Source organism: Hesperophylax consimilis, chromosome 9 (genome assembly GCF_061612785.1).
Source record: "Hesperophylax consimilis isolate HC1 chromosome 9, BYU_Hcon_1.0, whole genome shotgun sequence".
NCBI classification, from domain to species: Eukaryota; Metazoa; Arthropoda; class Insecta; order Trichoptera; family Limnephilidae; genus Hesperophylax; species Hesperophylax consimilis.
The window spans coordinates 14360745-14377507 of NC_142844.1; the positions used below are offsets into that span (position 1 = coordinate 14360745).

General features: G+C 33.6%; 1 protein-coding gene across 1 annotated transcript in view; it reads right to left on the reverse strand.

Moving 5' to 3' along the window:
• Positions 1-16763, reverse strand: part of LOC149420951 (uncharacterized) — a 485282-nt gene that overhangs the window by 17304 nt on the left and 451215 nt on the right. The window contains exons 4-6 of the mRNA XM_089635311.1: positions 8257-8358; positions 5152-5396; positions 2220-2358 (exon numbers count right to left, since the gene is read on the reverse strand). Of these exons, the coding sequence (XP_089491437.1) occupies positions 2220-2358; positions 5152-5396; positions 8257-8358 (486 nt within the window). The remainder of the gene's footprint in view (positions 1-2219; positions 2359-5151; positions 5397-8256; positions 8359-16763) is intronic.

Sequence of the window (16763 nt, forward strand, 5' to 3'; positions counted from 1 at the left end):
CTTTTTATAAAAACAGTAAAAACAAACCTCCCAATAACCTTAAAATTAGACTACATAATGCAAACTGTAATAAAGTAACATGCACCTCTTGCTTTGAAATTGGAAAAATTGAAAAGATCAAATATTTGGGTATATATATTGACACAAATTTAAACTGGCAACCACAAATTAATAACACCGTTTCTAAATTAAGATATCTGACGTACATATTTTATAGACTTAAGGAAGTACTCAATGTTGACAAATTGAAAATGATTTATTTTTCTCTAGTGCAATCCTCAATTATGTACGGTATATTAGGATGGGGTGGCGCACTAGATACATTTATAAAACCACTACAAATAGTACAAAATCATATTATCAAGGTTATATATAATAAAAAGAGGACATTTTCGACTGATCAATTGTACAAAGAATCTCAACTATTCAATCTCCGTAAACTATTTTTACTTCAAAGCCTGAAATACGTCATGAAAAACCAAAATAAATTTCAAAAATATGAACCCAAAATCAACTTTAGAAGAAATCATGTATTTTATACCCCACAAACCAATACCAAACTAATGCAAACTCACAGTAGCTTTATTGGACCTCGCACTTTTAATCTACTACCAAAAAAAATTCAAGTAACAACTAAACTAGCGCAATACCAAAAAGAATTAAAGTTGTGGCTGTACAATGCAAATGTTGAAGCATTATTCATTTAATTTTTACTTTTTTCTATTTTGTTTCTGTATAGTTATTATTATTTTATTTTGTGTTCTTTTAATTCATATATATTATCTTACAATCTTTATTTTTACTTCGATTTATTTTTAATATGCTCCTCTTGCACAATCTTTTAGAATAACTTTAATTATAATCCTACCGTTTTTCTTTATTATGCTTACTGTTTTCTATTTTATTTTTACTGTTATATATTTTTAGGTACAAAAATCTGATGTATTAAATTATATTACCCACGCACAGGCTGCGCCTTAGTGGGTTCCCTTTCATATTATTAAAAAAATTGTATTGTGAAATATGTAAATTGGGAAAAAATAAAGGAAATAAAAAAAAAAAAAAAAAAAAAAAAAGCGGGAAACTGGAGAATCTACACCACATGGGGAACCCAAATAAACATAAAGTTTTTTGATTTGAGCATTTTCACAAAAAAATATATTTTTCGGCTATTTTAGGGTTAAAGTTTTTTCTGGTGTTTAGGGTTGAACAACAGAAGTTTTAACCCTGCAGAGCAGAAATATTTTATGATTACACCGGATTAAATGAAGGGTGATTTCAAAATAATGCTTCAAATCCGAGTTTCTTCATTTGTTTTACTTTCAAATAGTTTTAATTAGTTGGGTACTTTGATCTTCAGTAATAATTTATAAGAATTTGATTAAAAAAAAAAAAAAAAAAAAAATCAACTTCTAACTCGATTTACTCGATAACGAAAGCTCAAATCAAAAAAAAATATACTACAAAATCGACTCCAAATGTGATGTAGATTCACCAGTTTTCCGCTTGTACTACGAGTTTCCGGACACCCTGTATAGATATGTAATAAATAGATATGTAAATAAATAGAATCGGTCCCTACGCTTCCTTGGGGGAAGCTATAGTTTAGTGGCAATAATTTAATCTTTTGTTTGCCAATCTGTACTTGTTGTTCTTGCTTTGTTATATATGTCGTCAACAGGTTCATTGTCATTTCGGCCATTCCTATTTTTTTTAGATTAGACAGTAATATTTTATGGTCTATTCTGTCAAAAGCTTTCTGGAGATCTATGAATAAAGCCAAACATTTTTTTCCATCATCTATGTTCCTTACGGCTGTTTTTGTTAAATTTTCTATGGCAACAGTGGTACTTAGATTTTCCCGAAAGCCATATTGCGATGGTGATAATATTTTTATTTTTTTCCAGAAATTAAACAATTCGCTTTTTCATGAGAGTTAGAATGTATATCTAAATGTCAATAAGCATTTGAATCCACAAATGGGATCTATCTCGAGAAATAAGAGTTTGTTTTGATGTAGCTGCACGCGAGAAGCAGATGCAGCAGCCACGACATTCTGTACTGCAGTCTAAAGAATGCAATTCTCGCTTGACCATAGCCAACCTCTAGTTGGAGAAGGAATAATGTAAGTACGTCAAGTTCCACTGAAAATAAAACTGATTTTTAAGATTTTTTTTGCATGAAATGATTTTATATTAAGTAAATAAAAATAAACCTACCCTGAATGAGTAGTTCCCAAACTCGGCTTGCAAGGCGTACCCTGCTAGTTCCACTAATTGCACCAAGTGCAGTGTTATCTGTCCTTCCACCACCGACCTCCTGAGCTGCAGGTACACCCAACCACTCCACGCTCCGCCCCTATAAATAATAAATATTTTATCACATAACTTCAGCAATATCACGCTATACAAATCAGTCAAATATTATGAGTATTAAATTTGATTTATTAGAGATAATTTATTGAAGCTTATTAGAAACCTCGTCATAATATTTGATCATTAAAGAAGATAATACTATTGTACAAAAACAGAGAGCAGCCAAAAATTATGGGAATTAATAAAATTGAGGATAATGATAGTAATTCAAAGGTTCTCCACAAGATCTGACTTGCAGAATACAGCATGCTGGGTCGGAACAGGATCATTTCCAACTCCCCTCAAACCAACCTTACAGCAATCCCTACAGCAAGTCAGAGCGGAGTTTTGCTTACAAAGCAAGTGTGGAAGCAAAACTCCGACCAAACGCCCAATTCCTTCTTATGGGAGCGTTCCATGCAAAATTGTTAGTGACCTATAAATTTGTTATAGTATAGATATTTTTCTCAAGACGTTAAGAATAATAAATTGTCTGAAGAAACTCAACCATACCACTCAAGTTCTGTGAGAAAGGATAAAATATATTTTTTTTTTTGGTAAATTCCTGAAATCAATAAGGTCAATTCCTTTGCGATGTTTATTGGCAAAAATTACCAATCTTTGACATAAGAATTGCCTTTTATAAATATTTTTTTGTGTATTTCAACAAAGCCAACGCTAATCCGATCAGCTGAAATTTTGTAATTGATGGAGAGATGAAACATGACACGCTTGCGTGTAGCACTACGTATACGTGTTCACAGAGCAAAGTCAATTTGATTGTCTGTAGGCTCCAACTTCCCCACTCTACCTCCTGACATATCGGGGTTCTGCAAATCGTAATGTGAGTGGAAACAATTTAAAACTATTTTCAACTTATTTTATTTTTGACCGTTACTGGTTTCAGCCATCTTTAGACTGGTACAATTATTCCTTAAACTATAGTTTATATACAAAACATTTGGGGGAGGGGGTTATATGTGGTATAATTAATTTCATTAAAATTATATGATTTTTCCCATCTCTGTTGCTACGTCGCCCATATAATTTAAAAAAAATGATTGTATACCACCTCTGTTAATCCCCTCTCAGTTTAAGGAATAATGTACCAGTCTAAAGATGGGCAAAATAAGCTGTAACGGAAAAAAATAAATAAGTGGAAAAAACTTCAAAATTGTTTCATTATATTATTATAATGGAATTCGATCACGAATTGTCAGTATCAAAAATAGAAATATGAATAAGGTCTCCATAGCTCAATTGGTAGAGACACTAGTCCTGGTAAGTCGAGAGGATCTGAGCTAAAGTCCTAGTTGCGAGCGTTACATTTTTATTATATATAAATGAAATACTTTGTTTACACCACTTTTTAATCAATAATAATCTACATGAAGCCAATGGCTTCTTTGTCAGGATAATGAAAATTAACTTTTATTTATTTATTTTGTTAATTTTTCTTATCCTGACTAAGCCCATTGGCTTTGAATTTAAAAAAAAAAAAAAAAGAAAGACAAACATTCACCGGTTACGAATAACCTGACAATATTTGAAAATCTCCTACTACCACCACAGTAAGCTGAAAATGTTTCTTCTGTTGTGATGGAGGACTTAGCTAGCCGAGGAATTGAACACACTACGCCTGAGTGGGACACAAGCGCAATGTCAATTCGGCCACCGACCGGTCAAACATGTATAATATTATTGATCAAAAAGTGGCGTAAACAAAGCATTTCATTTATACACAATCAAAATGATGGCACAAAGTAATTTTACAACAGATTAATTTAATTTTACAGACTATAAAAATATTACCATTCGTTATTTCGGCTACTGGCATTATACCTAGCTCTCTCATTAAAAATTTAGGCGTATTAGATCTATCAAAAAATTTATATATAAAGATGCGAAAGTCGGTCATTTTGAATACATTTAGGATAACGAAAGATTTTTTAAATATTTATGTTAAGGGATCAGTAGGATTTATAGGCCCTGTTAGAAGTTCTACCGAGCAGAACCCTCTAATATGAAAATATCTGGAGTCGGTGAATTATTTTCCTATTTGATCTCTGGTGAGTTGACGTGTTGTTCTTGTATTGTTTTGTATTTATTTTGCTTATATAATGCACTTGCATAATGTTAATTGACTAGATGATCATTTGTGGAAAAGTGTGTGGAAGGGTTTAGTTTTTCCTATGGGGAAGATTTAACCCGGACAATAAAATCGGAAGTTTAAAAAAAAAAAGAACAAGTTACGTCTTACGTCTCGTAAGTTAAGTCTTTGACTGTTTCATATTTTCATTGAGCGTTGTTGATATTACCTCTTATGACTATTTATATAATTATCTTTAATTTAACTATTCTAGAATCACTATAGTAAAAGAAACAACCGTTAAATATGTTTATTGGTAAACAATTTTTGCAGATATTTTTGTAAGCGTTAGGAACAACTGCATTCTGAAATATATTAACTTGTTTGTTCCAAATAAATGTAAATCTTGCTGTAAAAGTCAATGTCCAAGCCTTCCTGTTACCCTGACCTAGCACTTGTTCCTAACGAAGCACCTTGGTGGTCAACGCAACGACACCGACGACAATGTCAAAATATCCGTCCTGCTTGGTTAGCAAATCAGGTGGCAGATATAAGTGTTTTAAGGTATCACAGAATTAATATAGATTGTGCTGAAAAGTAGGTTAAGGTCCAGGCATTCATGTAAAAAAAATTGTGTCATATTTTGCGCCTCTTTTTTTTACATTTGATACATTGTTAATAAAACTTTAAAAATATATAGTAACTTACCTCACAGCCTTAGAAAGGTTTGGCGGCATAAAGAACTTGATCCTAAGGAAGAGTGTGAACCTCAAACTCTCATCAGGAATGGGTGTCTTCTTGGGGCTCTTCTTCTTGGCAGAATTGGAACACCAGACCTCCGGTGCCACTTTCCTGATCCTGTAGTCATCGGGCAGGAAGACAAAGTCACCGCCAACTAGGGCTGATAGTCCCAGCATGAAGTTGTGCTCCAACCTTTCAAGTTGAACCACAGCCTGAAAATAATGAAAGTAAAATTTAATAAATTCATACTATTCTGTTATTGTGACTTTTTAACATACCCCGATTCTAGCATAGAGATATAGTGCAGATATAATACATCAACGGACTGTAATAGGTACTTAGTCGCGCAATGTCTTCTTGTGTCTTCACAGAGTAAAGAAACCATTACCACCAAATTATACCAAAACCACTAAACCACAAACGAACAAGAGTGGTACATACTCTTAGAATCGCCCTGAGGTTGAAATGTTACTTGAAATACAGCTTTATTACTTAATATTGCTTTAGACATGTTTGGTGATCCGATTTGAATAGCTAGGTACTTCCCTTCCCCACTTCCTTAAGCCTCTATATATGATGCTATAGTCCCACTGGCTTCATGGTTGGGAGCAGTTGTGACTCTCGTGCGGTGTTTACATTAAAAATATATACCTCGATACAGGCTTAGTCCTAGTGAGGTTGATTTTTATGTGAAAAAAAAAACTTGTTTTATGCATAGTGAGATGCAATAAATAAATATATTTATTGACTTAAGTGGATGTCCCCGATTTATTCTTCCATCCACTTGTGTCATATATTTTTCTGATACTCCTTTCTACGTCAAACCGCTTTACACGTCCAAACTATAATGGAGTTCCTTTCTTGACCTTGACTAGAATAGATATACATAATTTGCTGTGATTAGATTTTGATATGAAAATTTATTCCAAGATTATTTAGGTAGCCCCAGGATGTTGACTTGTTTGGATAAAGTGTGTGATCTTAACTGAGTTCGGAAATGGGGAGAAAATTAGATAGGTATTATATCTAACTGAGAATAAACTAACAGTAGATATCATGTCGACATTTTGATGGTGAGTTGTTGTTTTCTTGGAATAGCATATATTATGTAAAAGTCTACTTCATTTTCTGAGAATTTATTATGCTAGAATTTACATACTAATTACTTGTAGTTTAATTCTTCAAACAAGGGAAGCTAACAATAAATTCTAGAGCCCCTTAGCGTTTGTTATTTCAGGCAGTCTGCAATCTCTTCAAGCAATTATTACCGGTGACTATAAAAATGTAAAAGCACTCTAAGGCCGGGAATACATATCCGATTTTGTTTTCCGATTATCTGATTAGACTATTGGATCGGACGAACCAAATACATGTCCGATTCTCGTGTTCCATTTTTTGTGGTCTCAGTCGTTTCCGATCTGGCTAGAGAAACACTACAATCAGCAAAAAATATATTCTAAGCCCCCCCCCCCCACCTCTAACCGCTTGGATTGCGGTCATTTTGGCGGGTTAACAACGGATTCATTTAACTATGAAAACGAACCATAAAAATAAACCGGTATTTAAGTTCGAATGTGGATATTGAATAAAAAATGGACTCAAACTACATATTATATCAAAAAATAAAACTTTCACACTTGAATGATAATTTTTGTTTTTAATTTAATTAGAATCAAATTTAATAATATAATTATTAAGTTCTGCTAGTATTTTTTGGTTTTTGTTATTTTTCAAGGATATTTTCAAACTGGCCTTGAAAGCCGAAACAGCTGTAAATTTGATTTTAATAAAATAAAAATGGAGTTCTACTAATTAAACACAAAAAAATAAATGAATTAATGTAATAAGGAAAAAATGGCGACATCTTTCACTTCAGGGTGAAACAAAAAAGTATTTGTAAAAATGGTAAAAAGGTAAAATATATTACAACAATTCATGTCCGTTGCTACTTAGCCATAGGGCTCTACCAGGCAATTTATTTGGAAACGCTGGTTTAGATGTGCTAATGATTTAAATTCCAAAATACCAAAAGTTAGAACGATAATTAAAACCACACATCAAATTTAACTGTAAAAACAAATTCATTTGAGAGTGGGTTGCGATGTTTTATTTGACACCATTTCGTGTATGCTCAAACCCCAAAACACCTTCCATTAAAAACACACACAAAACACATGAAAAAATCCCCGAAAAGCGATAAATAAGGTAATTAAATCGCAATCGTGGCTAAAATGTTTTACCACTAAAGAGACTGAAATGTAGTAATGTGCGTTTAACCTAATAGAAGCTGTAGTATCAAATATGACAGCGTGCCCCATACGCTACTTTCGCAAATGTGATTCCCGAGGTTTCACAGAAACTCGGAATTCTTTAGTCAGAATTAGTAAAACTTTCAATAGAATCTTCTTCATTTTGTGATAATACTTGTGACCTCTTCGATTTGTCATCAATTTATTTATTAAAAAACCTTATGGGTTTTGTAAATTAAAAAAAAACCTAACATATAATTTATTCCAGTGTGAGGTGTAGTAATACGTAATCTGCCATATCAAGTAAATATTATTACATATTTATACATAATTACACACAAACAAGTAATTTGTACGGCACAAAATACTAACATTAAAAAAGAAAACGAAATTTGTCAAAAACAATCACAGTCCAATTTTAATTAGTTTTTTCATCTGTTTTTTAGTTCTCTCTTAGTTCCACAGCAACTTTCTGAAAAATGTAATTGAAAAGTTCTGCCCGTAGTGATTACTCGTACTTACACGTCTAAAAGTGAAACTTGTGTCGTTGAATATACGAAATTAACATGTTAAATAATAATCATATTTACCGTTCCATAGCGACATTCTAAAAAACAAAATCATTGGAAAGTGCCGCCTACGGTGATTACTTACACATACACTTCTGAAAGCGAACCTTGTCGCGTTGGCGTTGGAAAGGTTAACGGCGGGAACACTTTAGGGCCCTAATTGCTCGTGTGCCGCTCCCGGTGCGCCACATTCAACTCGCGAATAAAACGGCGTTTGATGTATTTTATTTTTAAAACATTTTTAGGGTACTTGCCTGGAATACTTGACCGGCTGTCGCGACATGGGGGTCGCAGGAAACATCGATTTTCTGGCCGCTTAGCAGGACCACCACCACTGTGCGCTTCTCGCCGGAACTCTGCAAGAAGGAAAGAAACTTTTGTGAATTGATACGAGAGCAATGCTTGTAAAATGCTAATGTCATTTGGGAATAGGGAATAAAAGCTCAGAAACATTGGCGAAGTTAAATTGAATGTTTTTTTTTACAGTTTTGAGGGTTTTACATTTGTATCTAACAAGTATAAAAAACAAGGATATAAAATAAATAATAATAATTTTAGTTTTTATTAACCCTGATGAAGGTTCGGGTTGAACTGAAACCGGTTGGTTATAAATATATACAATAAAGTGGTATTCAAACAAAATGTTATTTTATTTTAATTATTATAATTATGTATACCCACAAAGTGTATGCTACAAGTGAAAAATTAATAAAATAATTGTTTGAACCTACAACATTTGACATTGAATATAAGCGTATTTTTTTTAAATTTCGATAGTTTTCTCGTCTCAGTAACTAAATACAAAGTGTGTTCCTTGAGACTCTCAGTTTGCCGGCTGATACTACTTTCTTAATAACTTAGTTGTTTTTGTAAATTGTGCACGGTGAATTCGTTTTGTGCATTAACTAGACATCGCGTCGATAATCGGTCCGTAACAGTATTTTATCAAATAAACGTTTCTGCATAGTTAAGGGTTTTCAAGTATTTTGGGGCTCCAGACCAAAGGTGGCTGCTGAATTCATCAATGGGATGCACTTGAGATTTGAACATCAGGAATATTGGAACATCAGTACCTACCTACGATTAAAGTATCTGCGGGCCCTGTAAAAGGCGCCCAGCTTCTAAGAGGTTAACTTGGCTATGGCTTCAATGGAGCCCCGTGCGTGAGCTGGTCAATTAGAGTTACAGCAAACGGTGACCGGATAACTCATCAAAATGACAATTCAACACACCTTTAAAAAGTGACATAAAAACTAGGTTAAATAGGTTACGTAGTTTGGGTTTATAACGCTTTTAATGACTTTTTATCATTTTTTAAAGGGTTGTTGAATTGTCACTGTGTTGCGTACTTGTCTATTTAGAACTGGTTACTAACCATGGCAAAAGCCATTTTAAGCAAAGTTTCGATTCTGAATGGAGGGCTTTCACCAGAGCGATACTGAGAGTATCTACCACTAGTTCACACCACCACACGGAAAACATATCGTAAATAAAAATCAAATCAATTTTACTTCAGCTGTTGTGGCTATGCACCGATTTCTTCCCATAGACGAAGCGACAACCCGGTCATCTCGTTGAAAAAATCCTCTTCTGATTGATCTTCGTCTTCTTATAAACCTTCTCAACAATGTACTTACTGTACATCGATGAGGCGAATCTGCTGCTGTAGTCGATCGACGACTCAAATTCATGATTTGAAGTCAAAACCAAACAAGTCAAACACACTACACACTATAACATGAGAAATGCTGAAGGACAACTGACAACAAACTCAACAACTGTTATTGACAATTGACAGGATAGGTAAATATCCCATGTTAGCCAGGTCTCTAGTTCTGGGAAATTTGCGAGTGTATTATATTTTTATGTCTTTGTATTTTGGCACGTTTTGGAAGCGGGGGAGCAGGAGGGGTATGAGTAACCTTTGAAATAGGGTCGTAAAGCTTGTTGCTTACCGCCTTGTAAAAGATAATGAGTAACTTCACCTAAATCGCAATAACATCAGTAAGAGTAGTGCTTTTCAAACACTGGAAATTTCAATTACTGGTAATTTCAATCACGCGAAAGTAATTAGGATCCGTAAAAAATGATGACTTTGTCAAGTTAAATTGTGTCGGAAAATTTTATATTGTATTTATTGCACATGCAGAATCAAAATATATATTTTTTAAATGTGGTTTTTGTGTTTGATAATATAAAATAGTGTTATGTGACTTTGATATATCATTTTTATAAGCTTATTACGTATTATATTGATACGCCAATCCCAAAAAGTTATTTATAATATACGAGTTTGAATGTTCAAGTAGTTACACTACTAATACTAACTATATATTTAAATTTATTTAATATTTTCAAAATTATAATTTTTGTAAATATTTTAGCCCACGGGTAATGGACCCCTAGTTTTGTTATACTTTGATGTTTATGTGAAAATCTGTCATTAGATTTTATTTGTATTTTTGTTGTTTGTTTTTGGGGTGTTATGTCGTGTTGCGCTAACTCCTTCTTTAGCTCTTCTTGGCTAAAGACGGAGTTAGCGCAACACGGCATAACACCCCAAAAAAAAACAACAAAAATGCTTTTGGCCGTGAAAATCTAAAAATCTTTATTTGTATTGTTTATAAGTTTGTTATTTATAGGTGTAAAAAACCCATTGGTTTTCATAAAAAAATATATCGACAGACACTGATAGTATACCTACATACTTTACAATATAAATTACACGAAACTATTCTAATCGTTGAGGAATTTGTAGAAGTGGATCCCCCGCTATTCTCGGACGCCTCTGATTTCTTCCACCATTCACTACTATATACCACAATGTTAGAAAAAAAACTACAATCCCTACATCGAAACTACATAACTACTAACTGTTCTTCAAAACTGGCTTAAAGCAAACTCCCTTACATTAAATGTGAATAAAACCAAATATTTAATTTTCTCCAAAAACAAAAGAGGACAACCAATGAATGAGCATATACTCAAACTACATGAATGTCAAAAAAAATTTCCTCAATGTTCCTGCTCGATTATAACTCAAACCAAAAGCATAAAATATCTTGGTATTGAAATTGACGATAAACTACACTGGGATTCACACATTGATCGAACTTCAAAAAAGTTAACTAAACTCATCTACTTCTTCAAAAAATTACGGAACATTTTGTCAGCTAGGGATTTAAAGAGAGTTTACTATGCTTTATGCCACTCCAAATTGGAATATGGAATAATAGGATGGGGCTCAGCAGTATCAAAACATATAAAACAGCTGAAGGTAACTCAGAATTGCATCATAAAGACCATACTAAAGGTTCCTATAAGGACGTCAACAACAGAAATTTTTAAACAATTTCACGTTCCAAGCATACAGAAAATCTATGCCAAAAACATTTTGGTACAACACCTCAAAAATAATTCTCAGGAAAACACCTCACATACTCATAAAACCAGAGCCAAACAAACAGAGATACTAACTATACCAAAGTGTAACTCTACCTTTGGACAAAGAAGCTCTGAATTTTTAGCAGTAAAGGTATATAATAAACTCCCACTTAGTATCAAACAAATCAAAACAAAAAACAACTGCATTAAGAACATTAAATCTTGGCTTAAGGAATTACCGGAAAAAGAACTTACTAGCATATTTAAAACATCGTCGTAGAAGTTTCTGGAAACCCTTACCCAAAACATGGAGTCATACCATAGAAGTCGCTGAATAACTTATCCAAAACCTAGTCCCCATCAGCACAGGATCTCCTAGTGAGGAGGACTATGAATATAATCAACATCTATTTTTTATATATATATTCTTATAAAAATGTAAAAAAAAATGTATAAGAAATTTTCAGCGATATCGGACGACTACTTTTCGAGTATTGCGAGAACAAACATACGCCGGGTGAATTTTATATATATATATATATTAAGATTAGAAACCAGTAAGAATTTAACTCAACCATTTGGAATGTATTTTATAATATAAGACGTTGTCTTCCCACAGACTGTGTATGGAAGTTAAAATTTGTGGTTGTGTGTATTTTTGGATTAGAAATCTGAAAACCAAAAAAAAAATCGCTAAAAAAAAAAAAAACTAAAAGTATCCTATATTTCAAGCTGGAACCAACCATACACGTGCACAAAATTTCACTGTAATCGGTAGGGCGGTTTCGGAGATTAGCGTGTACGAACACAGTGACACGTGATTTTTATATATTAATGACTAGAAACCAATGAATTCGACACTTATTTTCGAAGCGTCATTTTTTTATTTATTCAGTGCATTGTTTATCACTACCGGAGATGTGCAAAATGGGTATCCAAAACCATTTGAAATGCAAAATGGAAATGGGTCAAAACTTTTCCATTTGAAAATGCAAAATGCAAAATGGTTTTTAGAAAAGCATTTCAAATGCAAAATGCAAAATACCTATTTTCAAAATGCATTTAAAATGCAAAATGGTTTCTCAGGTCAAACCATCAAAATAATTATAGAATTTTTAAACAATTTTGTCATTTAATAATGGTCATCAATGTAGAACAAACATATTACATGATGGTAAATCCAAAAACACCACTACAGATTATGAAACTACAAAAAAATTGCGCGGGACTAATGTTGCCAAGGTAAAAACATAGAAACTGCTATCTAACATTTAATATTACAGCGTCATGGCCCCATGTTCAGTATTTGACTCAGTATTTTTTGTAATGGTATCACTCAATTGCCAGGACTCCTACCAGGGAGCAACTTGACAAATGTAAATTATCTCTCATAGCGAGGTTGAGGACCGACTGGTATTTGGGGCTTATGAAAAAAAGATGAGTGGAGATAGTAGGAAAAATGTTGCAAAAAAGCATTTAAAATGGAAAATGCATTGAGAAAAGCATTTAAAATGCAAAATGGAAAATACCCATTTTGCATTTTGCATTTCCATTTGAAATGGATTTATTTGAAATAAAGCACATCTCTGATCACTACATTGTGGTCGACTTTATATAAAGTATCATTGCATCCACGTAGACTGCAAAAATATTAAAAAGAAGCGAGCAATCTCAGAGTGGTTGCGACAACTATACAAATATCTGCGATGATCAAAGTACATCGCTTCATACTACGGCACTTCTTTGCAAAAAAAACTGTAGGTAACAATACATTTCCTTTTTTGGACGTGAATACAGCACAAGTCTCAACTTTTTTTTTTTTTTTTTTTTTTTTTTTTTTTTAAACATACAACAAACGATGTTGTATTCCCAAGAGTTATTGAACTCATTAAGGGATCGCCAATTGGTAGTTTTCAAATAGAAGAGTAAAAAAAATTAAAAAAAGCGTTTTGTACAGAAAAATTAGATTAAAAATTAAAAATAACCAACCCAACCCAATGTGCAGACACAATGTATGAAGAAAACATTTACAAAACATTTCACAGAAGCAACATACAGACACAACATATGAAGAATTTTGAAACTTCTTCCAGCTGTCGGTAGGCATAGCATCCCTACATGGAGTATGTTGTGAGGCTGTGTGGGGGAGGAAAGGAAGTGGGGAGGATGAAGGTTGGGAATCATCTGGCTACTAAACACAGCTAAAGCCATTAAAGCAATGCTTAGATTTTGAAGGGTGGTTTCATTATCAGGGCAATACTGTGTGTATCACTCACTCTGAAACGAGGAGCAAATATCCTCAATATTATGTGACATATTCCTCCTTCCAGACTTCGAACCCGCTACCTCTGAGTCTGGAGTGAAGGAGCTAACCGCTCTACAGCGGAGGTGGCCAGTTATTAGATTAAGAAACTGACATATCCTGCACAAACTGTAGTTTGTATTTCTGCATTAGCGGCCCGCGAAATATTACTCGCATTTTAACAACCGAAGGTGCAAAAAGGTTTAAGAACACCGAATTAATTGGGTGGAATTCTAATTTCTTTGTTACAATATTTTATGAGAGAGCTGGAAATTGCCAATTGGCTGTGAACATGAACCTTAATTAAAGATTTCAAAAAAAAACAACTGTACTGTAAAAATTAGAAACAAATAAACGCCTGGTAATTGAAAACGGATTGGTAGCGTTTGGCGGCATGTGACTGCGTGAGTGAACGCAGTAAAATGAAAATTCCAAATAAAAAGCACGCGCATCAAATAATACCCAATGGCGATACAAACATTCAATCATGCATCAGCAATCAGCATTCACCATCGATCGCAAATAAAAAAAAACAATTATCTTCAGGGCATGGGATTCATTATAAGCAGAAAGCGAATTTCAATTTTATATAAATTTCTAGCTGAAGCACCCAGCGTTGCCCGAGCTTTAATCTGCTTTAAGAGATGTGAAATGGGGATGGCGATGGTTTTTATAAATCTAGTACAGTAGAAACGTAAAATTTCATCAATCCCGGAATAAAACTGTAGATTTATATTTTGAAAAACCTATTATTTATACAGTGTCCGGAAACTCGTAGTACGAAAAGAAAAAGGTGAATCTACATCACATTTGAAGACGATTTTGTGATTTAACTTTTTGTTTTAAGCTTTTGTTTTCGATTAAATCGAGTCCGACGTAGGAATTTTTAGGTACAATTTGAAAAAAATCCATTATCGGTCCGATAATAACAAAAATATCGGAAGATGCGCGCAAGATGGGTTTCTCGAATGCTCACAGAAGACCACAAAAGCGCTTCAGCAATCACAAGGTAAAATATGGCAGAGAGATTGATATCCAGACAGATATTTATGATGCAAATCGACAAACGCGGGCAACACTGGTGCATCTATCTATGAATTGACATTCCTAAACGACGTCTACGTAAAAGTAAAAATACTAATAAATTGAGAATTTCGAATGGAAATAATAACTTTAATACACATTGGCAGTCTACATGTACCTTTTGAAACTAAAAAAGGGATTTAAATAGTTCATGAAGTCATTAGTCATCATAACCCTTATAACCAACAACTTTTAGCTCTCCGAATTGGAACGGAATCAGTTGATCGCGTCTTAGAAGAATTAATTAAGTCTATGGATCGTGTATATGATTTCTTTTAATTCTAAGCTTAGTTAATTTACCTCCATAAACCAGTTATTTTGCATAACGAACGACATTATCCAAAAAGTTGTGCATATTGACAGCTTATCAGACATCTTGGAGGCCGCCCTAAAAGCAGCGGCTTTTGTCTACCGACTGTCGGAATCATATTCTGATCGTGCTCGCAAATACCGCTAACTGACGGTTTTCGTCAATATCGTATTGACATAGGGTTTTATCTATCGTCCATGCTGGACCTCCTAATATGACACGGGCATACAAAAATTTCCACAGCGCTTACAGAAAACCATCGTCGGAAATAGTGATATTGTAGAAAAGTAAACAAATGTACAAACTTTAAAATATGTACAAATGATTAATTGTGCCTCTGTACTTCTAAAAAAATATAGGAGACCGTACTTTTGGGATTACTCTAGTACATAAAAAGCATGACATTAATTAAGAGTCTCTTGCATGTCTCTTGAAACCTTGGTTTATGCTGAAGATATCAAGAGAAATGTTGTTTAGCAGCACCGTACCCCGTTTCAAGCTGTGCTGAGTCAATACGTCTACCACGTGATAAGCGTGGCAGATCGTGGTGCCTCCCTTGCAATAGTTGTTTGGTACAAACTGATTATCTAACATGTTATGCATAACGCATAACTTGACAAGACAGTCCATTATTATTCATAATCTTTATTCCTTTCGTTTACGTCTACAAAGACATCACACATCTAACTTCTCACATATAAATGCATATTACTCTAAAAATACAATTCAATGGCTCCTTAATGATTATTTACATACATATTTTTGTTGAATAAGGATATTCCCCTAAAAAAGAGTGCTATGTTTTATAAAATTAAAAATAACATGAGAAATGTAATTATTAAGTTTTGCGAGCTTTTTATTATGATTTTGCGTAGCAGCAACTTAGTCTTCATATGTACAAATAACTTTCGTATTACAGCGAGGTTTAAAAAAGCGAGATAATTAAACGCAAATATTACAATTTCATAACTTTCGGATTAAAACTACAAGTAATAAATGGGGATATTAATGTGCGTGCCCTTGGAGTTAACGATTTCAACGTGGAACGTTAAAATTAAGTTATAAAATGAAGTAACTCACTAAGCATCAAGCCGTTTCCCCGCAGCGGACAGGCTGCCTTCTGCACAATCCTCGTTTCGTTCACGTTCATATATCGTCTCATCCCATGAAGCTATAAAATTAGATGCGCTATTGCGTACTAATTAAATGTTCCGCTATTATAACGCGATAAGCGGTGCGCATAGACCGGATACGGTAGTTTGAGTTAGAGCGTTGGAGGTAAAAAGGTAGAACCTATTTTTTCGCTTTATGTCTCATCTAAATATAATACACCAATGTATCATCCATACTCTTCTGTTATTCTAATTCTTTACATGATCCGATTAAACTATGTATTTGAAATTATTATCACGCAGGTGTAGGCAGAGGCGATACACGGATAAAAGTTACTGATTTTAAACACTGTTAATTTATTAAAAATCTGGTCAAATTATTCGTTTTCCTGTTAAAAACGGGACTGCAGGTCTTTAACTAATAAATTGACAGAGTTCCTAACAACGTATCAGTTAAAAGCGAATGTTTTAGAAGAACGGCGGAACACGTATTCATACAAATATTGATATGGAAGTGTTGATATCGTCGCATTCCGTCATGATATTTGTTAGGAAAAAAACACGTCTTCT